The sequence below is a fragment of the Pseudorasbora parva genome, chromosome 21 (assembly GCF_024679245.1).
Source record: "Pseudorasbora parva isolate DD20220531a chromosome 21, ASM2467924v1, whole genome shotgun sequence".
Lineage (NCBI taxonomy): Eukaryota > Metazoa > Chordata > Actinopteri > Cypriniformes > Gobionidae > Pseudorasbora > Pseudorasbora parva.
In genome coordinates, this window is record NC_090192.1 from 37,548,789 (window position 1) to 37,567,497 (window position 18,709).

Consider the following 18,709-nt stretch of genomic DNA (forward strand, 5'->3'; position numbering starts at 1 on the left):
TCAAGCTGAAATACTTCAGTTACAGAGAGACGGGCAGGGTGTAGGTGAAGAAACAGATCAACAGTATGAGAGAGACAGAGAGATAATGACAACACGCCTCATCAGAACTATTGATCACTCCGTCGGCTTCCTGTCAGTCTGACATTGGCCATCCATCGCAGGACAAGTCGGAGGGGTCGATTGGTCGCCTTCTTCCTGCCAGCAAAGCAATTGTTACACGACAGGCGGTTATTACTAATGGCAGCCAACAATGGAAGTGCAGCTTCTCGAATTTTCTGACCCCAGGTCTCCACACGTCTCTTCCTTGACGAAAGGATATTTATGCTATTTGTTTTAAAATGTATTAACGTTAGAATTATTCAACTCGGCCACTGTAGCATAATCCTGCTGGAGGGAGTAACAGAGCAAACTCACAGCTAACACAAACACGAGAGATGAAGAATCAGAAGTAAACACTGACTACTGTTCAGTGAGAGGAGCGCAAACAACACTCGCCTCGGTGACCAGGCCAAACATCACCAATACACCTCTGCAAACTTATTTAACCTCTGGTCATAATACACAAAACGTTATGATTAATTATTCATTTAAGAGACCCATGATCACCGATATTAAATATAAGTAGTAGTTTAGAAAGTGAATGAGATGTTCCAGCTCTGACTGATTGACTGTTTTATTTAAGCGCAGCATTGATTAGCAGCATAAGAGATTTTTTTTAAAAACATTTAAAACAATTGCTAACCCCAAACTTTTGAACATTAGAGTACATTTATTTGCCTTGAATACATCCTGAGGCAAACTTTCAATTCACACTGAAAACTCACATGCATAACTTTGAGACTTTATCGTGGTAAAGGAGGAATCACTGGACATTGAGCTTGTTCTGAACTGTAAGGCTCAGTCACAGGGAGGTGTGCAAACCTCCAGTGAGTGACAGTAAAATGAGATGCATTCTAGTATTATGTATAATTTATTTGGCATTTGAATAACGATTTTGTTTTTCATGCTGTTAAGAATGCCGACGTGAAGCTGATTGCTGATGTACAAAACAGCACTGAGTATTTCAGGAACACAGCTCTCCGCTTCAACAAACATCACACACACATAGGCTGATTATGATTTGCTTTGAATCAAATATTTACATACAAAGCTCTACAGCTTAAAAATGACTAACAGAAGTGAAACTCAAAAACTAGAAGACAACATCCGAAAAGATCTGCTTCAAACTTTAACAAACTTTCCAATTCCCCCCGAGCGCAGTCTGTTTATAGGTGAGGATGATCGCATCAAGCAAATTCTTGCAGAGATTAAATAATCCCTCTCTGGTCCAACCCAGAGGATTTTGGGACGGAATCAAGCCGAGGGTTAAGTCTCCATGGTCATGGCTGTGTACTAAATGCGTCCATGTACTCTACTGTCAGATCATATTCAATGTATCTCTACAGGCCGGAGGCTAGTGTGTGAACATACAAACTACATGTGCAGTGGACAAAGCCGCTTTTTTCCTCTTGTTAGGTAATGTCAAATCATGTTTATGTGGACTCTGTACAGGGTCAAAGTTCAGAAGGGGCGATAGATGTTAAGATCATATATATATATATATATATATATATATATATATATATATATATATATATATATATATATATATATATATATATATATATATATATATATATATAATTAAATTAAGGATTTACAGACTCCGCCCTATTAACATAGACCCTGTCATCAGTGAGCTGTACACAGTCCGCCATGTTTATCTCCTCGCCAGATAAACAGCATTTAACAGCAGCTTTAAAGTAAGAAATGTATTCTTATTAAAGCTACTGAAGTTATTCAGTCAAGAGCAGCGAATGATTTTCTGTGTTCTTTTGTTTTTTGATTCAAATGATCAGAATACATAGCAGTAGGTACTATATATTATGCTGATCACACAGATCTAATATACACGTGATTTCTTTACTTTCTGTTTATGTTCACAGACATAACCGATTGTGTTTATGTGAACCATGTGTGTATCTGACAATTTAAGTGCAATAAGATGTATTCAAGGGACGCACTGTCTGACATCCAGCTTTCTGTGCGCCTGCTTCGGGTGAGTTTGCTCAGAAAACCACAAATTAGAAGTTTAGACTGATATGGCTTTAAAACGCATTAAGAAATACACTTTCATGATGATCAACGCCAGCATGACCGATAGAGATGAAGATCAAAACCAAACAGAAGTTTTTGGCAGAGTATCTGAGGTACGAGCTGAAAAGGCTCTGACCTCTTCTGGATAGGGGGTGGGGAGAAGCTGCTCATTTGCATTTAAAGATACATGCATGAAAACAGCACGTTTTCCCTTCCACTCAAAAATGATTAGCCTAGAAATCTAGACGCACCCTATCAGCAGCAAATCTAATCTCCCACGAGTGTCATCTAGCAACTCTCAATACACTTGTTGTAAAAACCAAACTCTGGTCGGGCCAATCACATCGTGTATAGAGTCGGTGGACGGGGCCATAATGACGACGGCCGAGTTGCGTTTGCGTGCTTCTAGTAAACACAGAAACTGTCGAACGGCGGTCTTTCGAATCAGCTTTGACTGCGACTCTGGAAGAATTGGAGTTAAGCTTTTCTCTGAGAAAAGAACAAAGAACGGCACTGAAGTCATTCTTAAGAAGGGAAGATGTGTTCGGAGTTTAGCCGACCGGATACGGCGAAAGTTTAATCTGTCAACAAGCTCTGTTTCACCTTCGTTGCTCTGGTTGGTTGTAGCGCTATCCTATCGCGTGCAGAGGGAGTTTGAAAGACAACCGTTTATCCGCCCCTCAGATTGAGCCGTCAATGGTGAGTTTCCAGACCAAACATCTTGATGTGGCTCTGGCTTGTCAGGCTAGAGAATTATATTACTTATCTTATAAAAAAATCTTAAAGGGGTAAAACACGTCCCTTTTAAATGACAGCTGCCTGTGAAGACAGTACAACCACAGCAGCTCACTAGAGTCTGGATAAAAGCGATAGGCACATGTATCAGCACATTTTAGCTCCTGTAAGCAAACCAAAACAGCATCAAAAGCAGAACAATGTTGTGCGTTGACATTTCTGCAGTGTCGCCGTACAAAAATTCTAAGGCCGTTTTGTACTCTCATTTCTGATTACACTCACAAACACAGTCGGCGTCCTGCGTGTCCTCTGCAGAATGCCGGGTGGGAAGAATGCTAACATATCTTTCCCACTGCGTGTATTGACCGTGAGCTGATAATGAGGAACGACAGAGCGAACGAGGCAGGCAGCGAATGGGTAGGCGGAGCGGCCAAACAGCCTGTGTAATGACTCGTCCTCTCTCTTTATCTCCTCACAGGCTCTCCTATCGGACCGGACAGGACACGGCCAACTGCGACACGTGTCGGAACAGCGCATGCATTATTTACAGGTTGGTTGCTGTATTTTGTGTGAAGCCAGAGCAAGTGAGCTACAACCGCATGCTGCGCTAATAAAGATCAACTTTAGCCTGATCAGAGATTGTGTGAGTAATGAACAAGATAAAGGAGAGGAAATACTCTTACTGACAGCAACAGACTGAGGACCTTAGTGGGACACCCTCACCACACAGCACGGCACAACATTCTCTGGATGCTGAGTTGGTTATTTAAAGAAATATGTCTTTCAAATATTGAAAGTTAGTCTATTTACTCAAACTCCTATCCAATCACATCGTCATGATGTTATTTCTTCTGTGGAATCTTTATGTAGCTCTATTGCTTTTAACAACAGTTCATAATATAATTTTAGTACAAGAAAACATCCTTAATGTACAATAAAAGTATATAAGACTTGTGCAACAAATTCTACATTTACAAAAAAAAGCAATAGGCTAATCATTATTCACTGGCTTTCTTCCCATCCACTGTAGCTAGAGGCTAGAATAAAAATAAATGTGTTTGGCTGCACAACAGATATACTTGAAAAGCAGCACTGCATAAGTTATTACAATAAAATCTACCATATACACAAGCTAAAATAAACATGAAAACATCTTTATTTTCTATATATATATATATTAAATACTATATTAAATATTTAAAACAATTTCTCAGACACTGATTATCTCTTCATCACGCCTCCTGTTAGTGGATGGGATATATTAGGCATCAAGTGAACATTTTGTCCTCACATTTTATGTGTTAGAAGCAGGAAAAATGGGCAAGCGTAAGGATTTGAGCGAGTTTGTCAAGGGCCAGATTGTGATGACTAGTTGACTGGGTCAGAGCATCTCCAAAACTGCAGCTCTTGTGGGCTGTTCCCGGTCTAAAGTGGTCAGTCTATCAAAAATGGAGAACCGGCCACAGGGTCATGGGCGGCCAAGGCTCATTGATGCACGTGGGGAGTGAAGGCTGGCCCGTGTGGTCTGATCAAACAGACGAGCTACTGGAGCTCAAACTGCTCAAGAAATTAATGCTGGTTCTGATAGAAAGGTGTCAGAAAACATATTGCATTATAGCTTGTTGTAAATGGGGCTATTCCTTTTATTTTAATAATTTATATTACATCACATCTGTAGTGTATGCACAAAGTTGCATAAAGTTTATGTATTTATATATTTTAAAAAAATGCCTTATGCTCAATAGTAAACAAGTTTGGAACAGCATGAGAGAGTAAATAATGACAACTTTTATTACAGCTGAATTCAGCTGCTCTACCACAGCTTAGAATCTGTCTGTACTGCAGTTCTTAGAGGTATAGATGCAATTCTTTTTCAAAAGACAGGACAAACACAAACAATATGTAGTGAACGCAATCCTATCATTTCAGAGCAGCTGAATGAACTTAAGTGAGATGCACTCATTCTGCAGAAGGAGTCGGTGCAGAAAAGTGCGTCTGAGTGCGTAAAGGTCAGACTGTTAAGTGTTTTCGTCTCCGGTGGGCGGATGGCCATCTTAAAGTGCAATGAGAGCTGAAGTGCGTGCATAAGGGAGTCTGGGTAATTGACAGGTAGTAATCGGCAAGAGAGCTTGTTGTGCAAAAATGCAAGATTCCTTACAGAAAGTCTTTCACAAGACTTTAAAGCACGCGCACGCGAGTCATACTAATCGCCTGTTGTCCTTTTTTGTGGAAGAACTAGCCATTTAACATGTATGCAAATCCGAAAAAAGAGAAATATACAGCCTGATATATTCTGATGTAGAGCATCAGCAGAAGAAAATCAACCTGAGAAGCATCTCAGAGGACAGCTAAGCAGTGCTGTAGATAGAAAGCGTCAAAGTGACATCCGCGCTCCTGTGAGAAGATGAGCCTCCCTGCAGAAGACGAGCGACAGACACACAATCAAATTCAGCAGCTCTCTTTGAAGCGGAGGGAAGGATTAAACGCAATCTAATTACACGCAGCCCAGTGAAAACACTCGACAGGAGAGAGAACGGATCTCTCTGGATGAGCAGAGCTGCATATAGTCCTGAAGCAACATGCTCGACGGATCATTTCATTAGCTATCTATCCTATTCATGTCAGTGAATTGATCTGTTTGAATAGTTCAAGGCACTGATGCTGTTTGTTACTTAAGTTAATAGATATACAGCACTATATTATATGGGGAACATTCATGCAAGAAAAATCTATACAATTATAAATAATGTTGGTCCAATTATCTATTAACTACAACTTTTGCCTCAATAAACTGAATTACTGCTAATGAATAGTTAGTAAGGTAGTTGTTAAGTTCAGGTATTGTGTAGGGATGTAGAATATGATCACGCATTAATATGCACTTTATAAGTACTAATAAACCTCAAATATCATAGTAATATGCATGCTAGTAAGCAACTAGTGAGAATTGGACCATAAAGTGTTACCATATATTTATGTAAATAATTGTATATTTTAAATTATATTAATATTCCATAAATAAACAATCAATCACGATTATAAATGTTTTTATATTGTAATAATTTGTAATTAAAAGCTATTCATTTCAACATTAGGCTTTAAAATACTTTTAATTTGAATGAACTTAAAACAATCTTCACATAAACCCATTACAATAAAGTCATCAAACACCTTACAGTCTTAACTGCATAAATTATAAATGAAATAGATGAATCCTTATTGAAACTTCTCTGTTACCTTTGTTCTTAGATTAACATTAATGACAGTTATCCCAGCAGCTGGTTTATTAGGCTACCGTTACTTTAAGATCTGCCACTGCTGCACATGACGCGTTTAAAAATATTACTTGGCGTAGGCCTACTCTTGTTTGCACTGAAGACATACAAAATGTCTTCACATTCACATAAATCATGCTAATAGAGTTCAGTCTGAAGGAGCTAAAGTGTTCTACTTAGCGTAATATGGTAGAGATGGAGAAAACTCATGACACAAACCGCAAGAGCTCAGATCACCGTTCAGTCTCAGCAGCAGCGGCTCTGAATGAATCCATGTTTGTCGTTCACAATCAGGCTGTGCTCCAGAACATATGAGCCGCCTACTCAGAGATTTACAGCAACATAAACGTGCATGCACATGAAGACAGCTCTAAACCGTATGAAGCTAAATGATTCACTTGTTTTGGACAAATTCTAGCCTTTGGCACAAGGCAGCGTTGGTAGTCTCAACTAAAACTAAAATTGTTTTCTGTAATTGAAATAAAGCTGAAATGAAATGCAATACAAGTATTGCATTTTAAAACAAACTAAAACTAAAAACATACTAAAAACCTTAACCGAAGATTTAAAAATGCTGCCTTGATTTAAACTGAAATAAATTAAAGCAAAATAGAACTATAAAAAGTAATAAGAAGATTAAAAAAAAGATAAAAATGTAAACTTAAAGGTCCATTGTAACTTCTCCGTCCGCTAGAGAGCGCCTATTCAAAATAAAGGCGTAGTTTGATGACTCCAAGTTTGAGCGCAGAATCTTGGGACACGTGGTCTTCACCTCACAGCCGGTGGAAAAGAATCGGGATAGGACTCGGGCAGAAATCATGTTGATGGATGTGATTATTAACGTTACTGTGGTGTGAATCAGAGCAGGACAGAGTGTTGTGGAGCTGAGCAAGGCCGCTGGAGTGATTGTTATGCATACATACTCCTCGCGAGCAGCGGGATTTTTATTATGACACAGACGCTGGTACCATTTCTGCTTTTCCAGTCATGAGTATGAGGCTCCGAAGCTCTGTTTATTATATTAGACACATCTAAGTGTTTGGAAAAGTATGTTATGACGTTTCAGCAAAATAAAACCAGAAACCGAGGGAAATGCAGATATGACGCAAATGACGGGCAACTCCCTCACGTGTCCCGGTTCATTGGTTAAAATAATTCTCACGATTTACAAATAGTTGGAAACATTTGGGACATTGAAAGTGCTCAATTGCACAAAATATATAACACCGGTCTGGTGGTTTTTGGATATTTTACTGACTTAATTTTTTTTTTCAAGAATGTAAGATAAAGAATGTCCCCTTTAAGAATGTAAAATAAAAGATAATTCAAAATGTGACTAAATAGTAGGGGTGTCCCCGACTAAGGATTTACACATTCGAATCAGAATTTTCGAATCTCTCTATGGTCGACCGATCATAATCTAATAGTCTAATCATCTGTGTGTGTGTAAACCATAGACCGTAAAAAAATAAACGGTATAAACGGGTTGCGAAGGGCAGGACAGGTCAGCAGGAGGCTAAGACTATTTTTATTTTACTTTACACACGACACAGCCACCACTTTAAATAAAGTGATCAAAACTAGGCCACACTACACATTCGTAAATGAACCGTTCTCTCATAACAGTTAAAACCCGCGATCGAAACACAGAACATCACACAAATATATAAAAGAACATTTTGATAAACACTTTGAGTGCGTTTATATGCACGTTCTTAAGCCGATTGTGCCTAAAGGGGGTCTCACACCGGACTGAAGCTCAGCGCTGTGTCTCAGGATCTCACACCAGGCAGACGTGAACATTATATACGCGCAAGCTCAATTTTGAATCGACTTCTGACAGAAGAGCTGTATGATGAGTGTATCTTGTAGCACAGGGTGAAATCAGTATGTACATTCACGATTTGAGGGAAATATACATTTAATCGCCGCGGACAGGCGTTGAATGCCGCCATCGGTGTGTGTGTTTGATTTTTAAAGGCGTGGCGTGTCCGGTGCGAAGCTCAGTGCCCTTAAAGGGGCGATCACTCAGAGCCGCGACACGTCTATAACACTAATATTGAGCAGCCCCATATTGCCTAAAATGGTATGATCCTCGTTTCATAACACCCGCGAAGATTCGACCATGAGATCAGTGGTCGAATCCGGTCCTGCATATCGATGCATCGAATCTTCGACTATTAGGGGTCACCCCTACAAAATAGTATATACATTTTAGATGGACACTGGCAAGGCAGGAATGTGTGTAAACTTAGCATAGGAAGCACTGCTAAATAAAAATGCAATCAAACCATCCAAGATGGAGGACGAATATAGAGTAATGCTAATTAATAATATTATGCGATACTTAGAAATGCACAGTATTAAACAGAGATTAAAAACAGCTAAATCTAATAAGCATGAATGTTCATTCAAAGTGGAGCATCACAGAATTAGAACAGCAACAAGCTTGTGTCAAACTGTTTTGTAATCGATTGCAAACCAAGCACTATCTGTGTGGCGTACAGAGATGCAGCCTATGCAGAGCGTTCCAAATCAGGCATGAAGAACGCAATTCCTGTGCTGATTCCTTCAGAATGGGTTCAAATATGGCCAGACGTTTTAAACGGATGTTGTTAGGTATGAGGGTTTATTTCAGTCACCTACCCAGGCATACAGCAGACAGCAAGACGGCTCAGTAGGTTTTGGAGCCGAGCCACTGTTTCAAGCTTCAGTTTCACAGTTTAACCTTCTGCATACCTTCATTTCCTGCATCATTATCCCTCCATCACTCTATATTACTCCTCTGTCTGGCATTCACTCTCTCTAAAGGATCTTCCCATGGCTGACATTCTTAAAGGAATGTCCTGGGATCAATACAAGCTAAGCTCCATCAACAGCATTTGGGACACAAGATCGATTTCCATAGAATACAACTTTGACTCGCTAGCAAAGGCCGAATTATGAACTTACATTTTTGTTAAAGTATTCCCAAGCAGAGTAGTTTAGAGTAACCTTGGTGTACCTGCAATTTTGGGGAGGAGTGCATAATTTTCTGTGGAAATATGTTGAACCCTGAATATTCAATATTCATATGAAAAATACAAACAAACAACTTCAATTAATTTCATTTCCTTCCCTCCCTGGGGTGATTGCTAAACTCAGGGGAGGGAAGAGATCGTGCACCCATAAAAGCCGATTTAGGAGCATTCAATTTATTTGAAGTCGAGCTGCTCTAAGCTAACATTCTTCTTCAGCACTTTGTTCTCCTGGTAACCATGTCATCGCGTTTCATCACACTAGACTGCATTTCCTAATGTGGCCGTCCGGATGGGATACAGATCTCCCAGGGTCTATTTGGAGGGAAATAACTGCTTAATAGTCAGGGCTTAAAGGGATCACAAAACACAAATCTGTTGGGGACCACAAATTCTACCGGCCCTAATATGCTTAAGGCAAGCATCACTTTTGTTACGGCTTAAACTCAGGGTTAGTGACCTGAACAAACAAGCTGAATATTAAGCATTGTTGCGTAACGCGTTCCTCCATTTGTGATATAAACAATAACTGAACTTGCTATGATTTATGCTATTCTTTTACTCCCCCCAAAAAATGGGGGAAAGTCAACAAAAATATAGATTCTTGCCATTAAGATATTGATGTAGTACACTACACTCCCAGGAAAAAGCAACGTGCAAAAATTGTACCCTCAAATCAATAACTTCACCTCTTCTACATGAAGTCACATTTATTGTTTAAGCGCTTTATAAACTGTAGCAAAGCAGCTTCACAGTATTAACACAATCAATGATGTAAACCTCAAAGTTAAATTCTGCTAGTAACTGAGCAAAACAACAGTGCCATTATTCAGCTCAATTCAGTTCAGTGTTGATTCATTCAACGTACAGTACTAATATAAAGAGGGAACATTGGTAACATTGTGGGTAACACTAGAATAATGCTCATTGTTTGACTACATTAGTTAAACTGAACTAATAATTAACTGCATTTATAATGCATTTAATAATCTTTCATGTTAATTTCAACATTTATGAGTATATTATTAAAATCTTGTTAACATTAGTTAATGCACTGTGAACTACCATGAACAAACCATGAACAGTTGTATTTTTTTTTATTAACTAACATTAAAAAAGAGTATGTTAACAAATACACTAACAAATGTACTGCTCATGGTTAGTTCATGTTAGTTACTACATTAACTAATGTTAACTAATGAGCATTATTCTAGTGTTACCCACGATGTTACCAATGTTCACTCTTTATATTAGTACTGTACGTTGAATGAATCAACACTGAACTGAATTGAGCTGAATAATGGCACCGTTGTTTCGCTCACAGCTGTTACTAGCAGAATTTAACTTTGATGTTTACATCATTGATTGTGTTAATACTGTGTGTGAAGCTGCTTTTGCTTTGAAGTGTTACCACATTATGCACTTTTATGATAACGGCATGCACCTTGATGGGGAGATGAGGTAAAAATGCTGCATCACAAATCACACACAATTTGAAAATGAGAAGGGCTAGGCTAGTTCACCCCAAAAAATTAAACTCAGTCATTTACCCTCACTCACACTCACCCAAGTTCAAGTTCAAGAGTTTTATTTGTCACATACACAGTTATACAGAATACAACCGGCAGTGAAATGTAAATTCCAAATACCCTCATTTAATTCCAAACCCTTCATTCATCTTCTGAACATAAATTAAGATTTTTTGATGAAATCCAAGAGGTTTCTGAACCAGCCATACACTGTAAAAAAAAAAATCAGGTCTCCAATTGAAAATTTTCCAGTGATTGATCACATCGAAATTTTTCAGTTGGCCGAATGGAAATTCTGTGAATTTTGAATCAATTTAATTAACAGAAATTCGATTTGGCCAACTGAAAAATTTAGATGTGACCAGTCACTAGAAAATGTTCAATTGGAGGCCTGAATTTTTTTTTTTTTTTTTACAGTGTAACGTCATTGCAACTTTCAAGGCAGTAAAGTAATTTTGTGCACAAAAAAACCAAACAAAAATAACATTTATGCACATTTAATTGAGAGCTGTTCTGAAATAGAACTTGGAAGCACTGCTCTGTATTTACTCTATTTACTTTATTTTAGTTTTTTTTTTTTTTTTTTTTTGCACAGAAAAAGTTCTCTTCGCTTCATAACATTAAGGTTAATAATAATAATACATTTTATTTATAATGCGCTTTTCTTAAACCCAAACCACTGCAGTCACATGGACTATTTTAACAATGTCTTTACTTCCTTTCTGAACCTTGAAAGTTGCAATTATGTTACTGCCTATGTGTGGTTCAGAAAACACTTCGATTTCATCAAAAATATCTTCATTTGTGTTCAGAAGATGAACGAAGGTCTTACAGGGGCTAAATATCGCCATCAGCCCATTGTGTGTTGGATGAGGATTTGATTAGAACAGCAAACACAAATACAGTTTAAAAACTACAAATATGGCAGATGTGCAAGTCCGACAGTTAAAGGGTTAGTTCATCCAAAAAAAAATAATTCTGTCAATAATTATTTTCCCTCATGTCGTTGGACACCTGTCAGACCCCCGTTCATCTTCAGACACAGATGAAGATATTAGTGTTGAAATCCGATGGCTCAGAAAGGCCTTCATTGACACCAATGTCATTTCCTCTCTCAGACCCATAAAGGCACTAAAGACGCCGTTACAAAGCTCATCTCACTACAGCGGCTCTACAATCATTTTATGAAGACACGAGAATAGAAGCGACAGAATAGAACTGCTGAAATCACGTGACTTTGGTGATCCGAATCATGAATCAATTCACTGATTCATAACCGTTCGAATCTTTGTTTTGAAATCGGCCCATAACTACATAACTCGTTTTTTGTTTTTTTGCGCACAAAAACTATTCTCGTCTCTTCATAAAATGATTGTAGAGTCGCTGTAGTGAGATGAGCTTTGTAACGACGTCTTTAGTGCCTTTATGGGTCTGAGAGAGGAATGGACATTGGTGTCAATGAAGGCCTTTCTGAGCCATCGGATTTCAACACTAATATCTTCATTTGTGTTCCGAAAACAGATGTCGAACGACATTAGGGTAAGTAATTAATGAGAGAATTTTTATTCATGGGTGAACTAATCCTTTAAGTAGAGAGGTTTAGATAACAGAGTTTGAGTGAATAGATATATTTTTGTCAGGTTATATACTGATAATTAAATCACTCTTATCCACATCTCCAACAGCATTGTAAACTTTTGTAATGACACATTTGCTCATTAACTGGAGGAATGTAACTGTGACAAGATGATTGACAGGGACCGTTTAAACGGTGACGAGATGCACACGAGTAAGTGACAGGGCTGTCTGTTAAAGGAACACTCCACCGTTTTTAGAAATAGGGCTTATTCAACTTCTTTCCTACAATTAGATATGTGGGAAAATGCATTTTCGTCTCAGTGCATGCTTTGTTTCAGTTTGGCAGGGTCGCCGCTAGCTTAGCTTAGCATAATGAATGGAATCCTATGTTGCCAGCTAGCATGTTCCGAGTAAAAGTAATCACATCACATTGGGATCACATCACACACAGTAGTTCCCCATAATATAGTCCCTGCCAAAATAATACAATCCATGCACTAAGACAAAAATGCATTTTCCCATATATCTAAATGTAGCAAATTTCTAATTTGCCCTATTTCTAAAACGTTGGAGTGTTCCTTTAAAGATGCGCATACATAATGATGAAGTAGTTTGTCCCAAAGCTTGCCTACTCTTCTGTTACACACTCAAAGGAATGAGTGTACTTTTCCTTTACAAAAACAGTAAATACATTTAGGGCATAGTAAAGGTAGGCAAATAGGGATTACAAAGACTACAAATATTTTTGAGAGTATACTGTGAGGTAAAAATCATCCCATGTTCAGTGCTCTTCTGAAATGGCAGAGAAGGTGGACTGAACCGCACAGAGCGCAGACACACACACACACACACACACACACACACACACACACACACACACACACACACACACACACACACACACACACACACACACACACACACACACACACACACACACACAAATACCATTAGAGGTGAGCTGAAGGGAGTGGAGATGATTACATTACAGAGATGTTTAAACGTTCAGCACAGAGACACCGGGAGATCTTTCTTTCTCTCGCACACTCTCCAAACCCTCTCTCCTCTCCTTTACGCTAGAGTAATGATGTTCTCCATGCTAACACAGAAACTCTGGCTTTATTCAGAGCCGGCTGGTTGCTATAGATACTACGGTGATACCCTAGTGAAGCTGGTGGCTATTGAGAGCGTATTGTGTGTGTGTGAGCGCGCACTTTCGAGATACGGTTTAATCTGTAGATAGAGCGAAGCAAAGTATGATGGACAGATGTATTAATACCTTACAGAGAGAGAGAGAGAGAGAGAGAGAGAGAGAGAGAGAGAGAGAGAGAGAGAGAGAGAGAGAGAGAGAGAGAGAGAGAGAGAAAAAGAGAGAGAGAGAGAGACTCAATCTGCATTATTAACATTTTTGTGAAAAGGTGGTCCAAGGTTTTTTTGTTGTTGTTTTATATATATATTTGACTCTCTATGGGTGCAAATACAAACCAGCTAGAGACTAAAGTACAAATGTATAAGTCATCTTGTTATTTTTCAAACGAAGAAAGTGTGCAAAACTCAGCACGCCGACGCAGGAATAAGATGTTCTGATGATTTCTAGGCTGTTGCTAAGCAGTTGTTAAAACATTCTGACTGGTTGCTAGGGCGCAGCCAGGTGCTTACTGCCCCAAAAATGTCTCACGAGCACATCTTTATGATGTTTGGATCCATAGATATGTAAGGGGAATCTTTACAACGGCCATACCAACACTGAGTGAAAAACTCTAGCCCAGTTTCTTAAAAAGTAACTGGGATAGAAGTGTTTGTCTCGTCACACAAATAAATTATATTTAAAAATGAAATTAAGTAAATAAATAAATAATTGTAAATATATACATTAATAAATAACAACTACAACTATTAAATAAAATAAAAATAAATTAAAATTAAATTGCATAATAGAAATAAATATACAAATAAATAAGTAAATAAATAAACCAAAATAATTAAGTATATGTGTATGTATGATTTACACAGATATGTAAATAAAAACATTTAATAATATAAATAATTTAAATAAATGAACAACAATAATTATTACTATTTTAATTAAATACTAAATAAGTACATTTAATCAAACAAATAAAATGAATTGGGGCGAGATACGAGCCTGTGATTTATAACACCATTTGTGGTGAACTACTGACAAAGAGATGAACATGAAAAGATTCTTGCTAAACAAGTTAGCTGAAGTTGACATGTTTATCTCAGTAGCATCTGTATGAATTATAGAGACATCTGAATTCCTCTCATATGTACGTATATTCAACAGGACGTGGAGTTGTGGAGAACTTCCAATGTGTTGGTCAGACATTTGCGCCATTGCGTAAAGTACGTTTCCGGTCTAACGGCGAGCAACGACACTAATTAGCAGGTAGTATCAAACACTTCCCGTGTATCCCAAGTACAAACGCAGTAGTTTGAGTGAGTCTCTCTAAAACCACCAAGAGATGAAAGTGATGAAGCCGATGCAGAAATCAAGGAAATGAAAGTGTCTTCATTTTCAGGTCTTGCTTTGTGGAAACAAAGAACAAAAAGAAATGAAAGGAGCTTGTTTAGGTGCGTGATAAGTGCATCATACCACCAACACCGAAAGAGAGAGAGAGAGACAGAAGGAAAGAATAATGAATGTTTCATTAAAAGCTCTTCCGAGTCGCTCTCTCACACAGATGATTATCTGGGCACACTGTCCCCTCTGCTAATGAGCCTGAGATACGAGCCGGCCTTCAGAGGCACCGCATCTCCCCGCTGAAAGGCCTCGACCCGCGCTCTTTATCTCTGCGTGTGTTTGCGCGCTCCTCTCCATTCTAACGAGTGTCAGTGACGCGCGGCCGGCCGAGCGCTAAGAAACATGACAGACGGCAGAACGCCTCGTGAAACGATTTTGAATCCGAGCATGCGAAGCTCGACCCAAACCCCCAGCGGTCCACATCAAGCGCTGCGGCCTCACAGATATGTGCTCGTGTGAGTGATGAGAGGGCATCTGGTGCTAATGAGAGACAGATTCACTTTCACTGGGGTGTCAGTCTGTTGTCTCTGGCACAGATACATTTCCTTTCCAAAGCCAGAGTCGCACACTGACACAAACAACAAATCCTTCCAAATCTCGCCAGAGACAGGCCAACTAATTGAGCTAACAAACTTTTACAGCTAAGCAAATAAGCTACTAAAATGTACAAGAGGCACAAAGTCTATGGGCAACGGGCAATATATTCATATTTGATAGATTACATATTAAAGGAAATTAAAAACCAATCAAATGACTCCTTTGATTCACAATGAAACGTGGCGTGGGTTAGGGCCACTCCTAACAGCCACTTTGGCAGGTTGAATTTTATCATATACACTTTTTCAATTGAAGTATTTTTAAAAAAAAGGCATCTGAAAAAATACTGTGCGCAAAGCAGTCTTGTTAAGAATACATTCTTCGATACATATTGATACTGAAATATCTGAAAGTCTTCCAATACTCCTTTACCCCAGAACAGACACATGATACCAGCTGCTCTCTCTCTCTCTCTCTCTCTCTCTCTCTCTCTCTCTCTCTCTCTCTCTCTCTCTCTCTCTCTCTCTCTCTCTCAGCAAGTGATGCACAAACCCCGCCTCCGCTTGCCCACTAGTTTCATTTTCTCCACATAAATATATTGTTGCCGTTTCAGGGCTTGAATTTCTGCATGGGAATGTACACACTGCTCACACCTGCATGAAATTGAGCTACTTAGTGTTTTAACACTCAAATACACACAAAATAATGTTGAAAGTGAATGTAAACAGTTGAGAAAGAATATAAAGGATCTGTGCATCAGGTCTTAAAGTGACAGCAGCCTAATATACCTGCTGCTAAATTATGAGATAATATTAAAAATATCTAGCTTGGATGCCAGCCAAATTTAGCCCCGCCCACAACATTTTTAGGTCGGGCAGTTCGGTCTGGCATTGCTCCATAGAGGAGTAATTGTCTCCGAACAGAAACTGTTCAGACCAATGAAATCATCAGGGCGGCCTTTAGACGATGATGGACAGATGATCATCAGTAACGTAATCATCACGTCATCAAAGGAGCTTGGATTATATTTAATCGAATCCTAAACGGAGAGCACCTTCATAATTTCTCTCAGAAATGATGATCATGTTGGGTAAGTACTCTGTGTATCAATAAATATTTTTTTTTTTTTACAACACCGGCAAAGATCGTTTATTCCAGCAGACAGGGTTGCCAAGTTTTCACAACAAAACCCACCAACTACTAGCCCTAAACAGTAGTTTCTCGGGGGGTTCTCCGAGGGAAAAATGGCGTTTGGGGGGTCAAATGTGTGTTATTTTGGCAAGGTTGCCTGCTAAAATTCGCACTCATGGGTCTATATATCACATAATAGTCGCTTCAACCCGCGGACATAGAAAACAACCGCGGAAAAAAACGTGGACTTGGCAACACAGTGTATTTGAGCTCTGTCTGTTGACATTTGACAATGCGTCGCTTCGTTGCTCTGATCGGTTTGCTCCATTGGGCTGTGATTATGAGGCGTGTTTCAACTGGTTGGGTTGCTTTCCTGGTTCGTTTGAAACACGCCCCATAATCACAGCCCAATGGAGCAGTTTCAGACTCATATTCTGACCAGAATTGAGTATGACCACGTCAGGCTAAAAAATATCTATATGGCAGTTTTTACAGAGACAGAAATTATAAATGTATAATCTACCAGAGTAACACATAATACAAAAAACGTCTTATTTCTCCTAAATTAACACACAATTAAATTGCTGACAACGATTTTGAATCACTATAGGTCAGCCTGTATATTTGGTACGGAAGGGGGGCCAACCTTATATTCTTTCATAGGGCCCAACACCTGCATATGAACGTATATTTAACAGGAGTGTGAACTTTCAATGTGTTGGTCAGACATTTGCATGAAGTACGATTCTGTTCTAAACGCGAGCAACAGTGAAGCCTGCTTTGGCAAACACTAATTACCAGCTAGACGATCAGTATCAAACGCTTCTCAGCACATATCCAGAGTACAAACAGAGGCGAGCCAGCTAATTAAGCTAACAAACTTTTACAGCCAAGCAAAAAAGATGCTAAAATTCACCAGAGGCATCAAGGATCAGCAATGCAGCTATACAATAAAAATAGGTATAAAACACATTTATTCATGCATGCACTAATATGCAGCCATATTTACCTAAAAAATGAACAAAAAATGCACTGTGGAGACTTCTTTGAAATTGCACAATGAAGCAATGTTGCTTAATCATATATTAACAGCAAAACCTTTGTAAATATTTGATATATTAGCCTAACAGAAAAAGTTTTCAAACTCTATGCATAATAGTTGATGTAGAATTTCAAGCCCCAAAACTTGAAAGTGGGTCAAGAAAACAGAAAAGACAGTGTCGAAATTGACACCAATTATATGAAGATGTGGGTGGAAATTTTGTTTCCAGTATTTTCTGACATTGTTACATCTCAGAAACAAAAAAACATTTGTTCCCAGTCAGCATCTTGTGAACATCAGGTCACCGTGAGCACTTGAGCGCCACACTGATGCGTTTCCTGTGTAAACGCTGCCACGAGAATGGGATGAGAGGGCCTCTACGTTAATGAGCTTAAACAGGAGGAGCAGAGAGAGATCAAACCACTCCTCATCCTGAGGGATGAAGGGAAGGAAAGCCTACGCCACATAAAAGAATACAGCGCTAAGCTGTATGCAGGGGCAATGAGCAGGGATATACAGCCTTATCAACGGCTTTCAGCTTCTAATTAGCGGCTTAGAAACAGTGAAAAGCGTCGGTCGTGACAACAGTCGTGGGCGGAGAGCAGGAGACAAGACGAACGATCAATGAAATATACCACGCAAGCGTCAGAGAGAGAGAGAGAGAGAGAGAGAGAGAGAGAGAGAGAGAGAGAGAGAGAGAGAGAGAGAGAGAGAGAGAGAGAGAGAGAGAGAGAGAGAGAGAGAGAGAGAGAGGAATCTAGGCCTGTCAGACGGAAACGAGAACGGCGCCGCGTTCACGCTGGCTCGAGTTGCGGTTGCGACGCGCTCGACTCTCTAATGTAAATGAAATATTGACGTCCTTTAGACAGCCACTTCGCTGCATTGCTCTCTAATGATGCTCTAGTTTATACTGTGGAGAACCGTATTGATCCAGAGAGAAATATTAAACATTGATTTGTGATTCCAAAGCTAGAAATAGTGAGCACTGTACCGTATGTCATGCCTCGGCTAAAAAAAGAGCCTGCACTTCAAGTCAGAGAGCAAAATTAATATTCCCATTAAACACAAATATTAAGAGCTTATGGAGTCGAAAAGTAGTTACTTCTTCGGGCAACCTAAAATGATTTCTTCTTTACGAAAAATGGATACATACCAGAGAACTCAGAGCTCAACAATACAGGTCG

At 39.1% G+C, this 18,709-nt stretch overlaps 2 protein-coding genes across 3 annotated transcripts in view; one reads left to right on the forward strand and one right to left on the reverse strand.

Moving 5' to 3' along the window:
- dock1 (dedicator of cytokinesis 1) overlaps positions 1-18,709 on the reverse strand; it is a 305,592-nt gene that overhangs the window by 150,994 nt on the left and 135,889 nt on the right. The window lies entirely within an intron of this gene.
- The window catches only part of LOC137055567 (inhibitory synaptic factor 2A), a 46,162-nt gene that overhangs the window by 20,883 nt on the left and 6,570 nt on the right, over positions 1-18,709 (forward strand). Inside the window, exon 3 of the mRNA XM_067429395.1 lies at positions 3,350-3,421. Coding sequence (XP_067285496.1) covers positions 3,350-3,421 — 72 coding nt within the window. The remainder of the gene's footprint in view (positions 1-3,349; positions 3,422-18,709) is intronic.